The sequence below is a fragment of the Falco peregrinus genome, chromosome 1, assembly GCF_023634155.1.
Source record: "Falco peregrinus isolate bFalPer1 chromosome 1, bFalPer1.pri, whole genome shotgun sequence".
NCBI lineage: Eukaryota > Metazoa > Chordata > Aves > Falconiformes > Falconidae > Falco > Falco peregrinus.
The window spans coordinates 23,323,172-23,339,453 of record NC_073721.1 but is presented as its reverse complement, the minus strand read 5'-3'; the positions used below and the strand labels follow the sequence as shown (position 1 = coordinate 23,339,453).

Genomic DNA, 16,282 nt, shown 5'->3' with positions numbered 1-16,282 from the left:
AAACTTGTAGAGCATTATAGGAAGACTATTAAATCAGCATAGCCTGAAAAGAACAGAAATCTTTTTAATTGCCTTAGAGAGTTCTGTCCTGAGCAGAGATCGATTTTTAATATAGATGGTCAATATTATCTATGATTTTTAATGCTTTGCCAGGCTTTTAAAAGTTAGAGCTTAACTCCCACCCGATAGCATGAGTTGCAAATCTTCTCACCAGCCATCTGGTTACATCCCTTCTTCCTCCTCCCAATCAGTCTCCCACACCGTGAGATATATCATCCCTCTGAAATATTCCCAGTAACTCTCTCTGTGGTATTACCAAGAAAAAAAAACAATCAATGTTTTCTCACCCTCAGAATAGCTCCAATGCAAATCTTAATTAAGCAGGAAAACACGTTACCAGGCAGAGCCCACTGTTGTGTCTGATCCTTCTGGTGGTGTGAATGGTGATGGCTCTGTCCTCACCAGTGTTAAAAAGGACATGCTGTGTCAGAGCCCTGCTGCGCTGGCACCATGCTAGACCACATCACATGTCCTCCAATTAAGCGATGGGCACGCTGGTCATATCTTTGATAACTTCCTCTGCTTGGCCATGTGGTCATGACTTTCGTGCTTGCAAAGGATTACATTTCCGTAAGCAGCTGGAGTGGTGTGGCGAGGAATTTCAGCTATGGAGTTGCACCTTAAACCCCTGATAGCTGCAGTAAAAAAATGTCAGAAGATTTTCCTTTTAAAGGGTCATTTCGTAACTGCCAGGGGCCCTCTCAGGAATGCCTTGTAGAAGAGCTCCTGGGGCAATGAGAGGACCTGGGCCCCACCAGCTTCACAGAGCGTCAGGAGCATGGCTGTGACCTCTCCATAAACACACTAAGGACAGGTCAGGCTTCGCTGGCTGCCAGGATGGGACACAATCAGCGCTGACACCGTTCTCCAAAATTAACAGCGGCCCAAGCAAATGCCACATAGCCTTTATGCCTAAGCAGTTTTGTATTTGCAGCTGGCAATTTGCAAAACCTCTGCAATGATTTCTGGGAAAGCACCAAGCTGAGCATCTTGCCGATGGATGGTGAAGCAGAGTTGAGCTTGTGCAATGCCTTCATTTGGCTGAAGTGACAGGTACTGCACAGAGTAGAGGTGCTCATTCTCCACCTCCAGCCTTACAACCTATGCCTTTCTGTAGCTGCTTGGTAGCCACCTGAAAGACCGAGCCTTTGGCTGGCTACCGAGTGCTCTCCTTGAGTATACCTTTACAGGTCGTGGATTAGGTCGACTTCTAATGTTCATACCAGCCATTGTCTATGAGCGGTGTGCGAGTCGTGACACACAGCCCAAAACATGCGTGTTACTCCATCCACCAGACTGTAATTTTCTATCAGCACCGCAACCACTGATACAAAGGGGCCGCCTGTGTGGGCGCCATCTTTATGGCAGTGGGTGTGGCCGCACCCTTCATTGTTTCATTACCTTATTTCTGTCCCTGTGTCTACTTTGGGCTTTTGAAAATGTCTTCCCACTCCCATGTCTGCAAAAAGCCCAGTGCATAAGATGGACTTTACAGGTTGTGTACAAAGCAAATCCAGTGTGTCCCCCAAAAGGAGTTAAAAAACCCCCTATGGATGGAGAAACCCTTACCCAGCTTGTATTTTTCTACTTTCCCATCAGGTTTCCCTCAACAGCATCAAGACAGACCTCACCTTTTACTTGTATGGTTAGATACTTCATCCACTGTCAAGTCTGCTGCCTTCTGCCTCCACTGAGTACTAGTTATGTAGTGGAGGTACTAAGTACTAGTACTAGATACTAATAGAAGTTGGAAAGGCTGCAGAGACTTCTCCAGCATCCTCAGGCCATGGGATGAGGCTGTCAGAGCAGTGTATCAGAGCTGAGGCTAGTGTACAATTCAGCACCAGTACCGACCTACCTGTGGTAGGAAGGACACAAGTGGTCAACAAAGAGCAGCTAGGTTTTTACTGAGAAGCTCTTGTGTAGCTTAGTCAAAGGAGGAAATGAAGACTTTTGAGTTATTTGAAATTAAGAGAGTGGAGTTAGGCATTTTGACACATAGGTACAAGTTGAGGTGGCAAGAGCAATACCATCATGACGCTGCTGTGATTGTATACTTAACAGAGCTGTAGTCACTAATATTAACTTACAGTGTTGGGACCCCATAATACATGGTAGGTTGCACAACCAAATATTAGACAGACTATCGTGGGCATCTCAGAATGAAGCTGTATAATCACACTCATGGGATATTTTTACAGTGTTATTGTGGGAACTAACGTAAGAAAATGCAAGACCATTTAGAAAAAGGAAGGTATTTTATTTAACTTTCTAACCAAATAGACTGTACTGGTCAGCACTTGCATACACACATTCTGAGAGGGGCCACAACGTGTGCATCCGAGTGGTCTGGCAAGGTCACCTGAGTGTAACATGGAAGGCAAGGATTGCCAGCTACTGAGCCCTCCATATGCCTTCTGAGTTCTGCCTGAGGCCCAAGGGCCAACTCTTTCTTGGCCTCTAAGGTCCTTTAGGAGTCACACGTTACTGTGGCGTGATGTTTTGCTTCTGCATCTTGTTAATTTCATGCTCCATAAATATTAGGCAACATTGCTGTCTTTAATTTTCTTGTTTGAGGTATCATAGGACTGTAACTCATCCTGCTGTTGGAATAACAGGAAGAGAAACAGCCCATGAAATGCGCTGTATCCCCACTACTGTCCTTCTCTTAACAGGTGCAGGTCTGCTGATGAGTCACCTGCTCCGTGGTGCATCGGTGCAAGCAATACGTTCCTCAGTGCTTACCAGTTTCATTGGTATTAATCGTGTCCTTGCCTATCAATGCAGACCGTTCCTCTAATTCCTGCTCTGCTGTTTCTCCTGGCGCTTTCGTGCATGTACAAGCCCCCACACCGTATGCCTAAGATACTGGTTGTTGCCTTTTATCTGGTGCCTCTTGCCAAGCACAAAGGTAAGCCAGTCACAAGCAGGGAGATGCTTAACTAGTTGTCATCTGGTCTTGGCATCCTGAACTAGGAAAGAGAGTATCATCCTGATTTTAGTAATAGGAGAACATAAACTCTTGTGTAATTCCTGCCAGATAAAAGCATGATTCCCTTGCAGTAACCTTGGAGAACCTTGCTCAAGGTAAAGAACCAGATAAGGAAAGCAGTGCTTATCTGGTTGTACCTCTCCTAGTTTAAAGCCCTTCAGCCAGGCTGGGGTATCTGCAGCATCTGATTACACGTTTAGTAGGGGTTGTGTACTCATGCTAGGGTTGCACAGTGAAGCTTGATGAAACAGCGTATTCTTTTCACACCATCTTGCTAGAATTGTTCATGCAATCATTTTATTCACAATAATGAAACTGAATTAACAAATGTATAAATGTTCCTAAATATTGATTGCAAAATACATGAGATGTGGTCACCAGCGGTTCTCCTCAGCTAATTCTTCCTCTGTTTCTTTGTTCAGAAGACCCCAGAACAACTCTGAACTTCTTGCACCTCTCTAATCTCTTTTCGTTGTATAATTGGCTTTAAAGAGTATTTTACAGCTAAAAGAGTTTGGTTTGTTCATGAACAGACCCGGGCCAACTTCAAACTTTCTCAATAAAGAATTACTAACATTTTTCAAATTTGGTATTGTAGTGCTCTTGGGCTTTTTTCCAATGTATTGGAGAAAAGCTGATTGGGCTGTCAGAGACCTTCAGGAAGCAGTAACGTGTTCCATATGACACAGTCTAGGGTCAGAAATGGAGATCAACACAAGCTTCTGAAGAGTGTGGGAGGTAGTTATATCTGATCATGATTTTGGCCAGCCGTAACTTTCCATGGCCTTACACCATTCCCATCTACCTAAAGTACCGATATATGAAAACACAAGCCTCAAACCAGTCACCGGGTCACTCTTTCAAGCATTCATCTAGCAATCTCAAAAGAAAATTTGGAAATAACATAGGAAATAACACAGAAATTGCTCATAGTTCCTGAAATAAGAAAGTGACATGTCCTCAACTAAATAAAACTCTGAGTCTGCTCTGAAAACTACTCAGCAATGCCAGTGACTGCTGGGAACTATTGTCAAACTTGCTGTTAAGGGTCAGAAAAACGTGCAAAGGCAGTACACCATCTGACATAACTATGAAACTTTATCCCAGATTAACCCTGGTACAAATCAATTTCTAAATAACAGCGTAGGCCCGCACATTGCTTAAAGCACACACCAAAACAATCTTAGGGTTACTTACAAAAGCACAGCTTCACTTTAAGCATGTGCCTGTGTATAACCCTCAAGTGGGAAGGACGCTGTAGTAGACATGCTCACCACCTCTCCAGCATGGGCACAGCCTGGAGCTGCCCATACGTTCCATAGTTCATGGAGCTGATCATATGCTCCGCAGTTCGTGTGTGTGCTGCCTTTTTTTACTTTGACCATGATGATAGAAAATTATGTCAGCAAAACATGATGCACCTGGTGTATTTTGGATGGGATGTGACAGTTTTAAGCCCTTCTGGCCTTATGCGCCATGCATAAGCAGATCAAGAATGGCTTTGCATGAGCACATCTGGAAGAAATTAAGTGGCTGAATGACCAACATCCTGCACACGTGTAGATGTATGGCTGAGGTTGGTTTGCTCACGCACAGATAATAAAAAGGGAGCAGCGCTGTGCTATGAATACCTTCATGGGGGTGGTGCAGGCTTTATGCTGCGTTGTGAAGTTTAGGGGCAAGAGACTGAGTCGGTCTGGACCCTGACATCATGGGCTGATGTCCCAGCCTAACCTTGGACCTGTGCCATCAGCACGGACCTGCCTGATGACTTTTATCTTGCTTGACAGACTTGAGACACGCAAGAACTCCGGTCCTGGCAAGATGACAGCTTGCCATGTGACTCAATCCGCTTATTGAACAAGGCAGTCCCAGGTGACAGAATAGCACAATGTTTATGCCACAAGCACCTAGATTATTAACTGTTCTGTTTGCTTCAAAACGCCCCGTTTCAGCCATTGTTGATCCATGTGAGATGGGAAGCAAGTACCAGTGCCATAGGGAGCACAGTGCTTCCAGAACCTGATTTAGAGAGAACTTCACCAAAACACTGTCATGGGAGACTACCGATGAATTAAGATAATGCAATGCAAACATTGCATCAGATAGTTACAGAAGTGGCAGAAACATTATAACCTGAACAGAAACAGAAGAGCCTAAACCCTGCAATTCTTCTAAATTTTCAGAAGTAAAAGATTAGTACCTTTTCACTAAATATAAATGAGTTCTTGTAAGCTTTTCAGAAGTCTGTTGTGGAAACGTGTTGCCAAGTTTTGGGTGTTTATTTGCAAAGACAGAAAAGTCTTCTTGCATTTGCATTGATATCCATGCATGAACACAGTGCAGTCCTGTAAGTATGCTGCTCCAGGGCAGAGCCCTGCAGTAAATAACTACTCACACAGAAATAGATGTCATTATAAATATTCTAAGTGAGGTGGCTAATCACTTTTGCTCCAGATAGATCATATCTAACCTATACCCTAATTCTCACATCTTGACATTATTTCACCCCATCCTGTTTTCTTCTGTGGTTGATTCTAGCTGTAAGGATGGAAAGTAAAAACCTTTACAGCCAGTCCCCTTTGATGATAACTCAAACAGCCCACTGCAGCTGTCCTACAAGGATGTACACCAACAGCCTCATCCCACCATTTCCAGACACTTGCGCTACTAAGACCCACAGTTTTCCTCTGGAGAGCAGGCATGTTGGGCTCGATACCACTCCTCACCCTCCAACCTGCCCTCTGCAACCCACTTCTTCCCTGCAGGACACAGGATAGGGGATGCTAGTTGCATCGTGGGTGGTGGGAATCTGCTAGCGTTACCAGCCACTCTAAGTTATCCCTGAGCATGATGACTTTTGGACAAGCAGCTCTCCCTCGCCTGTGCATGCCAAGAAGTCTGTGCTGAAAATCCCCACACTCCTCCAGAGGTTTAAGGCAGTACAAACACAGAGACCAGTGGACCCTATCTTCCTTTATTATTATTATTATATTATTATTTGTACATCTTTGTGGAAATAGAGCCTCATCCTTTGCCCTGCTTGCTCCTATGCATATTTTAAGAACATAGCTACACAAACAGGCAAATTCACAATTCCTCCCCTAACCAGTATATTATTAAGAAGTGTAATCCAGGAGCTGGAAACAGAGTTGGACTCATTACCAGCTTCGACCAGACTCTTCTCTCTCCCACATAAGGAAAACAAAAGCATTTACGATGGGTTGGCAAAAGGTGACCTTTCCAGCTGGCTTTGTGCCTTGGAAATATTGTTTAAAGGGTGAAAAATAGTGTTTCCTGGTAGAACTTACTGAGAACACTTTTGTGTATGAGCAAGTCTGGGGTTATCCAAATCAACATGAATTTGAGAAAGATGTTTCCTACATTAGCAAAATGCATGGTTGTCATGGAAAAAACTCCACAAACTCTTTTCATTGTCACCAGGTAGAAAATTTCTAGTTCCTTATGACTGTAAAGTAAAGCAGTGAATGTCAGGATGTTGGGATTCTTGCTGTGGAAGAGTCACCGGAAGGTGGATAAAGCTACGATGGCAGGATTCATTGCTCAACCCACCATATGGTCCCATCCAAGCACACCTACTCTTGTGAAACATCAGCATCCAGGAGGGAGCTGAGCTGCTGTCCAGGTGTTTGCAGCTGGGAACCCAAACACAGGGAGGTCAGAGCCCTCAATGGCAACCAGGAGCCAAATTTCACTGAAGTTACTTGTTGCTGGAAACCCACGTGAGTGAGGCATCTGGGAGACTCAGGATCCAAGGGCCATGCCCAACTTCTGCAAGGACCTCAGCCTATTTAACCTAAATCCTACGTGCTTTCCCGATCATTGGATTGGCTTGTTTTCCTCACTTGCCAGTGTAGTATCAGTCCAAACCAAGTGCAGCCGTTTAACAAGACTTTCCCCCTCTTTTTTCTGCACTTTTTTTTTTTTCCCCAAATAAAAGAAGCCCGAGAAGTCAAATGAGAAACCAACAATTACTGCCACTGATCCAACTCTAGGCACTCTTCTCCATCAGTTCAAGAATTTCTTTGTATACTTGTTCATACACTTGCATACCCCAAAGAAAATCAAAGTGGACAAATTCGGGAATGTACTTTTTGTATGTCACATTTGTTATACGAGGCAGTGTGATGTTTACATCTTCGGGGGCTGAAATCCAGTCCCTGCCACCATACCATGCAGCAAGCGGGGCTTTCATGTTTTCCAGCTGATAGAAGGGAGGTGTGGTCTGCAAGACAAATAGTGTGGCTTGAGGAAGGAAAGCCTGGGAGGTAGGTCACGGACAAGTCAAAAATTCAGGTTATTCCTGATTGCTGCTTGGAATTTCTCCCCTATCTTGAGATGGTACAGAAACTATCACCAGAGATCCTGACTATGCCTTGGGCTCCTGTGCTTTTCACCAAAGAGTCAAAAAGGCATCACTGTACAACATCACAGACCTCTTTTTTGTTAGAAAGATGCAAACCTGTTTGACCATATAAGGTAAATTCCATAAATCCTCTAAAATTTAGTCTCAGCCACTGCAATATTTTCATTGTCATTTTCTTTTTTCTTTTTTTTGCTCTTTTAAAACTGACAAGGATGAATTTCTCTTACCTGGTTGTAATGAAGCATGTTGTCACTGCCGTAATCATAATATTTGAATTCTCCTGTTTGATAGAGCTGGAAAAGGAGGAAAGCTGTGTTATTATCCATGCATTAGAGGGGACCATAAGACAAATAAAAGAGGTGACTGGGGAACCACACAGCTCCCTCCTGCCACCAAGGCTCGAGGATGCTATTTGTTACATGTAATATTGTCTTTTGGGAGGAGAGCTCAACGCCCAGGCAAATCCCAGCACAGACTGCAAGACCACCTGGCGTTGCTCACGTCTTTCAACCCCCCTCTCCCAGGTGGCTTGCAAGTTGCAGAACGTAGGTGTCTGGAGGCTGAGGCCCCAGAAGCCCACAATGTGCCCAGCTTACAGCTGAGGGTGAGCCTCAAAGAAGACATGAATCAGACCTTTGGGCAAGTTTCCTTTGTCTGTCATGGTCAATGTCTACAACAGAAGGACACAAGTCTGTGCATGTTTTCAGTGATGGGTTGCTGTATGATTAGTTGTGTCTACTGATCCTCAGCTCATAGCCTTTACTCTACCATCTCCTGTGCTGGTGTATTACCAGTTTTTGCTTCCATCTCCTACCAGCTCCAAAGACTTCTGGCCATCTTTTGTTGGAAGTCATGGCCCAAAGAACTGCATCTGCACCGGTGTTTCATGTAAGTTTCCCGCTTCTCTCTAATACAGCTCTGCAGAGAGAGCAATGAGGGATTATACCCAAGCGCTGAGAAGAGTTCCTTGGCAACTGAGGGAAAAGAACGTGGGCCCTGGTTGCATGCAATTCTTATTCTGCAGCATGAAATATTACCTGGCGCCAGTGTAACATGTTTTTTAGGGATGTCGAATCAGGGTAGCGGGACAGGTAGACATCTATGCGGCTCTGCAAGAAACCATTGGAGACATTTATTCTCTGCATGGGGGGAAATCCCATTAGAAATAAAACTGATTCTGTTCAGTAGCCACACAAGCTAAAACTTGCATTTGTACAAACTTCTTCATCTTAGCTCTGTGAAGGCACACCTCAGCTACATGCTGTGTGAACACTCCCTGTAGGCAGCAGCATGAAGGGTGCTGTAGAGCTCCCTTCAGCAAGGCAAGCAGTTCCCATGGGATGCTGGGTCATGCTTTGAGTCTATGTGGCTTTCAAACCAAAGTAAAACTCTCTATATTGTGCTCAGTATCCTTTTGTGTAGACAACGTGCAACTCATCACAGTAGCTCTACATGTTGTTTCTAATGCGTTTCCTCCTTGGAATATTAAGACATGACACCAACACTTCCCTTGAGAAACAGTGGCCTAGCCCCGACTCCATCCACAGTCAAGCTATTATTGCTTGGTTCTCTAACTGAACGTGTCTCCAATTGTACTCTGATTTATGAGCAGTTTGTCACAGGATCTGGACCTTGCAATCTTGGCTGGCCCCAAGGAAATAGCCCTTCCCCATGTGAGCAAGGCATCCCTGGGACCACTCAGCTCACCTGGACATGTCCCTAGGCAACCTACTGTAGCTGTAGTGTTGGCCCTGGTAGAAGCAAGTACGGGCCAGAGACCCCCACCCTGGTGCCTCCAGCTGAAGTTTTGCTATGACTGTGTTCAGTGCAGTGAAGCACAGAGAAAGGCTCTGATTTGGGGATAAATATTTCCTAAGGGATGGTAGACTGAAGAGTCTGAGACCCACCAGTCCTAGCAGTAGATTGAAGGGGAGTTTGTTCCCTAAGAGACCGTTTTGTTATTAAACACGTGAAATTACAAATCACTTAGAGAAAGAGAAACCCTGGGAGCACCGAGTTAATTACTGCACTCTCCCCTCTGGCATCATCCCTGCGCGGGAGACAATGTGCCCGGTGTATGCATGACCTTGTGTGCGCTCTGGGCTTCCCCCTACTGTCAAATGCAATAGCATCGCAATGGCTAATGCAATGGCCAGATTGCAAAATGCCGATGCAATGGCCACATTTTTCAACATCGAAGATGTGAAAGGCCAGGTGAAGGCAGCTAGCTGATAACTTAGGCTCAAACAATGAGAAACTGAATCACTTGAAAGGTAAGCTGGAGTGTACATACCACATTTAAGCTGTTGGTAAACCCACCAGGCAAGTAAAGGACCAAGGAGCAAAAGCTTTTAAAGATGGGGTAGCTGCACAGACTGGAAATCACTTGATGCAAGATCTCACCCTTATCGAAGACCACTGTATGTCCTAAAACGAGCTGTGAAAGTCAAAGGCATTGATCAGTGTGGTTCATGCTCCTCTTTTGCTTCCATTCGCTCCCCACCTCTCTGCTCAGCCCTGAAAGCCGCTGTCTTCCTTGCCACAGCTTTGCTGTGCTTTGTAATTTTGGCTTTTCAGACATGGCCATGGCCCTGGAAGAGCCTTGATCTTCCTAGAAGAGGTTTCTTCTAGGGTGGACCCAAAAATAGAATCTAGAAATAGCTCTTCTCTGGTTAGGGCTGGACAGGAGGATGCTTTGCACTGTTTAGTGCTCTGCAGGCTCAAGAGCGTAGGCACAAATGCACCTGCTCAATGCAAAGGGCATACAGAGGGCAGGGAAATGGAAGTGATGTACAAGCACTGCATGTCTCAGGTGATGAGACCTTCCTGTTTCCTTCTTCTCCTTCACACCACATGTGCGTGAAGTGGGTACGTACCTTAACCAGCCCCTCGGGAAGGTCAAACACCCTTGCCAAGGGTGACTTCATATTTGAGTTTGTTGTGATAGGAGCCAAGGCAAAAAACATCTTGATTTTGCGATCCAGCTCAGGAATAGATGAAAATGCAATGAAACCTACAGGAGGGAGAAGGAAGCAGACCCTGCCCTGTTATTTCTGAAGGAGTTATTGACTCCTAGGCATGTGTGCCCATCTCAGAGGACCCTCAGAGGTGGCTCTAGCAGGTTGATGACTTGTCCTGAAGCCTTTGCTGCTGATGCATTTCAGCTCCCATCTTGACTCTTGGCTGTTTAGCCCAGCTGCAGCTCTCACAAGCCCTTCCTGGGGCTCTGGCAGCAATGGGATGCACCAAAAGCCATGGCTGCAACCATTTTTGGGCTGTCACTGCTCAAAACTGTTCTGTTAATGCAAATGGGTTTTTTTACCTGCTCTTTTCCCTTTGTTGTTTGGATGGGCCCAGACGTTACCCTCCCTGTCCAGGCTTTCAGGAGAACACTCCCAAACCAGGAGTGCGCAGTTAACGTAACTCTGACAGTGGTCTGATCTCCTCCTAGGTACCTGTGGTGGTGCCTTGAGAGTAAGCCACGTAGTATAACTGCTCCTGTCCAGTTTTCTTCAGAATATAGTTGATCGTTGCTGGAAGGTCATACATGGCCATCTCATGAAAGCTGCAGTGGAGACAGGCACATGACAGAATTACCATTGCTAATCTTGAAAGTGATGGGCAGGACACAGCAAGCAGTGGCATTTGGGGTGCAGTTGAGGGCTCTGGAAGGTATGGGACCCCTACGGCGTCTTAGTGGTGTCATTTCACACCCACTGGCAGATGGTGGGACTATCAGCAAAGCTGCTCCTCCAGCCTATGGACACGTCTGAGGGCAACAGGTACCTGCTCACCCTTCAGTTTCACAGAAAATACCTGTAAGCTGAGTATTCCTGGTGCTGAAACTCAAACTCTTTGTGCTTTCGTGACCAGCTGTTCCCCCGGCTGTTTCCAATCCAGACGTCGTAGCCAGCATCAGCAAGGATGAAACCCAGGCTATTGTTAGGCAAGTTGGTAACCCAGTTGCTTCCCTCCAACACCAGTCCATGCTGCAGGAGGACCGCGGGCTTTGGAGCTGAAGAAAGAAAAGGAGGATCATTTTCTCTGACCACTAGTAAAAGAAACCATCCACATCCAGGTACTGGTTTGGCAGCAACCCCCTGGGGAAGTGACTCCAGTGCAGGGAGATGGTCACCTACATCCTCAGCCTCTTTGGAGAGCTGTTTTTGAAGTAGGCTCTTTGGCTATCCCAGGGCAGAGAAAATTGATACAGGGAAGCTGAAAAACATGGTTGGACTCCAAACTGAATGGAACTTGGTAAATCGTGCTCCCAGAACGAAAGAAACCAAGCCCCATGTCTGTCTGGACACTGACTGTGCCCTTTGCATGGAGACTACCCTCCTCACAGTGCCGTTTGTTTGGCTTAGGTACTCTGGATCTAACCAGAAGACACTGAAAACCCAGCAGAGTCTAAGTACCTCCCATGGCATGGTGACACCATGATGCCCCATTATAAGACACAGTACTGGAGGGATCGAGAGCATGTCCTCCACCTGCTTCTGCCCACTTTAAGCCATATAAGCAAGTCTCAGCACCCCAGAACAAAGTTAATATCTTTTTTACAAAGGACCAGGAAACCTGAAGTGCTGTAGGAAGAGAGTAGAAGAGAGATTATGGAAAGGTTTAGTTTGGAAAGGACCTCTGGAAGTCTCTCCTCCAACCCCCTGCTCAAAGCAGGTCCAACTCCACAGCCACAACAGGGTCATCACAAGGATATCTGAACTCATAAGGTAGAGTGACCACAGGCTGCAGCATGAAAAAGTTGAAATAAAAGTGACTTTCTTTTTTTCTTTTCCTTTCCTTTTCCTTTGTCTCTTCTTTTTTCTGTTGGTTTTCAGACCCTCAATATACAACTTACATTTCCACCCTGGACAGCTGAAAGCAAAGTATCCTGAATGGAAATCTGGCTTTTTACGCTTACTTGCCATGCTCATACACTGGTGCTCCTGCTTCCCAGGAGAGGGACACCCTGCCAAGAGCGGGGCATCACCCCCTCCACTTTGAAACGGGTTCAAGTGAAGAACAAAAAGGACCTGAAATGGTGAGATGACACTGGATTGGACACATGGGGTTTTGTTTGCTTTTAGCTGCTCCACTGGCTGGCTTTGAGCTGGGGTAAAACCTGAGTCAAGATTTCCCTGTCCCATTCATTCTCCTTATCTTTTCCTTTCTCTTTGGAGCAGATCCTCTCAGAACAAGGTCAGCATGGTGGTCACCTGCATTTCTTCTGCTCCCAGGGCTAATCTTACAGGGAGAGTTGTCTCCTTGGAGACCCAGTCCACGACGAGGCAGCCCTGACAATGGCCTGCTCCAGCCCAGCCTAGCTGTCAGGGTCCCTGGACGAGGCAGACCTTCTTGTGGCACTTACGGGGACAGAACATGCTGGAGCCCTGTGCCTCTGCTTCATGGGAGGTGCTCATGCTTCCCAGGTCATCTCTGCCATGGGGAATTCTCTGCATGGTGAGGTAATAGCCGTCATCTGTCACCACTTCATGCTCCTCGTAGGGGTACCCGTGGTAGCGGACAATTTCACCCTGTGGGAAGGGAAGGACAATGTGGGATGGGTCTCCAGGAAGACGGGGGTTTTCGTACTGGAGGGTGTCAGGGATTTCCTGAGTGAAGCCAACAATGGCTGCCCTGAGCTGGTGGTGGTGACTCCTGCTGTCAGCAAGAGGGTGGAGTAGGGACCTCCCAATGTCTTTTCCACCAACGCTGTGGTGATGTCATGACTTCAGCTAAAATTTTTGGCAGGTGTGAGTTTCCCTTACTCCCTGAGCAGGTCTGGTAAAGAAAGACCCACTGTTGCTCTTCATGTTGCAATCAACAGTTGTGAAGAGCAGGGCAGCAATGACAGTGCAGCTCCAAGCCTGAGACGGCTGCCCTGGCCAAACCTGTTGACTTGGACTGAACTCCCCCATAAATGTCTGCCATAAATCTCTGCATACATAAGCACAGGGAGACAAAAGTTCTAATAAAACCCTGGTACCAAACCCTCATGAAGATACACACATAGAGATCATGAGTTGTGCCCAGACTATGGCAGCATAGGTAGCTTGCATGCCCAAGCAGGAAAAGAAGGGGGAGAAGTCAAGACTTACAACATCCATGGACACCTCGGGGCTCGCATCTGACTTTTCATTGATGCACATTAAATAAGCAATGGTTACAAACAGCCACATCACGGTGCTCTGCAAAACATTGTCAATGTGATGAGTGGGAGAGACACTGACTGTACTGACACAGAAGCCAGGGATCGCATGCACTCCACTTGGCATGCACTATGCTTCTGTTTGTATATCAATCTGACCACTCAATAGGTGAAATAGTTTTAAATTTCAAATGTTCTAACTAGTTCTAAAAATGGCTCATTTTGCTTATCCTGAACAATGCCAGAGTCCAAACTCTATCACATTTTAATCACACATTCTCCATCAGAACCTTGTATTCAGAAAAACGTACATACATACAGCTACACGTGCCTAGGCAAGTCTGGTTTTCAAGGGGGTGATTATAGACTATTCATTTAAAATGATGTCTTGGATAGTCAGAAGAATAGATTATTTGGTTAAACTGATAGCTGAACTAATCAGGAGTAAACCACCTAATTTTAAGTTGCAGGACAATGGAGGTTTTGTTCTTGGTATGAAATCAGATAATGCAATTTGGTTGGGCTCTCCTTATGGCTGAAAGGGACCCTGGGACACACTTGAGTTGTTTTTGCAAACCTGAGTGAAAGATTGTCCAGAAGACCCACTGTTCTTCCTGGGAAGGGTTTTGAAGTACCTGTTCCTACCATACAGGAAGCATGTTCCTACAACAAACAGTCTTATTAACATTTGGAGACTTGGAGACAGCAAATTTGCAACAGGAATACTGCCTCAACTCTTATTTGACATGCTTAAATAGTTAAATTGTGTGGAGCCCACAGCACGGAGCTCTGCCAAATCCCCACTGAATGCATGTGCCTGTGCTGGGGTGTGCGGGAAGCAGCGGCTGCAGCTGGATGCCAGTGCCAGGTAACCTGCATCCACCCCAGTGCTTCCCTGCAGAATATTCCTGGGGAAAGAAAGGAGAACCGTGAGCAGGTTTCTGTCACTTCCCAGCTAACCCTCATCATCCCCCCTCTTGCTGGAGGAACTGGCTTCATATGCTGCAGGAGGTGGTTTTGCAGCTGGGGAGAAGGCTCCCTGCTCCCTCTGCTGTTCCTGGAGCAGATATGTGGAGGATCACACAGGCACTGCTGCTCTGCTGGAGGGAACCGACCTGGGGACACCCCTGTCCACCCTCCTGCTCGCAGCAGGGTATTGTCAGTACGAGGTCGGGGTGGCACTGGCTTGGCTCAGCTGAGACCTGACTGCTCCCTCACTCCAAACGGTGACACCCCAGCCCCCACGGCTGCTCGCCACTCTGGGGGAAGAATGGCTCTCCACCTCCATCCTGAACCCCCTGGGCTGTGATTTGGGGCTGAAACACCTTGTTGCATCGCCCGTTGCTGCCAACATCCTTGCTGTGCAGTGGGGCTCTCCTTCCCCAGGGGAAGGTGGTTGAGGGATCATTTCCAGGATGCTCGCAGGTCTCAGAGACACATGGGCAGAGAGGGGAGGCACAGCAAGGACAGCAGCCACGCACACTCAACACAGCACTTCTGCAGCTGCCTGTCCCCAGGAGACTCTGGTCTTGTTTTTAAGACTGAGCCTTTCAGAAAAGCAAGGAGAGATGGAAAGCATTTTTGTGGCATAACATCTGGGGAAAAGCATGCAAATTCAAAGGAAGAGCCTTGCCCAGGATGGCCCTTGCCTCCCAACAGCCAGCCTGCAAAAATATTCCCTTTGTGAAGGATCCCTCAGCTCGGCAGACGCTGAGAGCACCCGGTGACCTCCAAGAGGCGCAGCAGGGTGAAGTCTCTTCCACCAGCCGCACAGTCCTAACACCCCAGCGCTCCCACCACCCCACCCACGAGCAGAAACGACTTTCCTTCAGTCCCAGGGCTCCTAGGGAAGCCCTGCTGTCCCATCCGCAGGGCTCTCCAACTACCTACAGCTCTCTCCTGCTGTCTCCAGGGATGGCCCCCCCACTGGCAGCTCGTGCAAAGGCAGAGGCATCCAAGGAGGACGGATTACCCTTCGCCGTCCAGGGCCTGCAGCAGAAGAGGTGTGGGTGCCTTTCTTCCTGACGTCTGCAAACAGGAGGTCCCCGCTGCCTGAGCACCCCGCTCTTGCCCACTATGCGTCGGGCTATTATTCCCTCTGTTCCACGCATTCGGGAGCGTCATGGGTCGCCACTCCCTCTAATCTTTCCTCCTGCCAACATGTAATTTACCTGAGGGCTGGACTCCGCTCTGAAAGGAGACACCCTTCCTATCCAGGCTCTTTTGGGAATATTTTCATGGCATTACGGGAGAGTTGAGTGCTGTAACAAATTGGTTATTTCCACTTGATGCAGCACAATGTCACCTGACATTGCCCATGACCTTTGTGGGCCGGAGGACATGCAGCCTCTGGATCACTCTCCGCCTGCACTGGGGCTGGTGTTGCTTGCAAAGGACTGGTGTTGGTGTAAGGGGCTGGCACTGGTGCAAGGAGCTGGTGTTGGTGCAGGGCACTGGTGTTAGTGCATGAGGCTGGTGTTGATGCAGGGAGCTGGCTTTGGTGCATGGGGCAGTGTTGCACAGGGCTGGCATTGGTGCTCAGGGTGGTGCAGGGTGTATGGGGCACAGGAGGGTACATGGGGCCAGCCTAGGTCCTCCCAGCAAGCTGCTGTGGGAAACCTGTCCAGCTCTTGTTGGCTCTTCTCACTGCCTCCTCGTGTGTAATGAGCCACTGCCTGGAAATGCAAACCTTCCC

The 16,282-nt window shown here is 47.1% G+C and overlaps 2 protein-coding genes across 2 annotated transcripts in view; one reads left to right on the top strand and one right to left on the bottom strand.

The window, feature by feature from the left end:
* Window positions 1–16,282, top strand: part of LOC101915290 (lipase member M-like) — a 52,116-nt gene that overhangs the window by 17,567 nt on the left and 18,267 nt on the right. The window lies entirely within an intron of this gene.
* LOC101911826 (putative lysosomal acid lipase/cholesteryl ester hydrolase) lies at window positions 6,577–15,899 on the bottom strand. Its single transcript, XM_005242588.4, is given in 10 exon segments — window positions 6,577–7,298; window positions 7,667–7,732; window positions 8,477–8,548; window positions 9,733–9,876; window positions 10,316–10,452; window positions 10,895–11,004; window positions 11,256–11,454; window positions 12,808–12,973; window positions 13,538–13,627; window positions 15,792–15,899. Coding segments are annotated over 10 exon segments (1,326 nt in total). The 3' UTR covers window positions 6,577–7,064.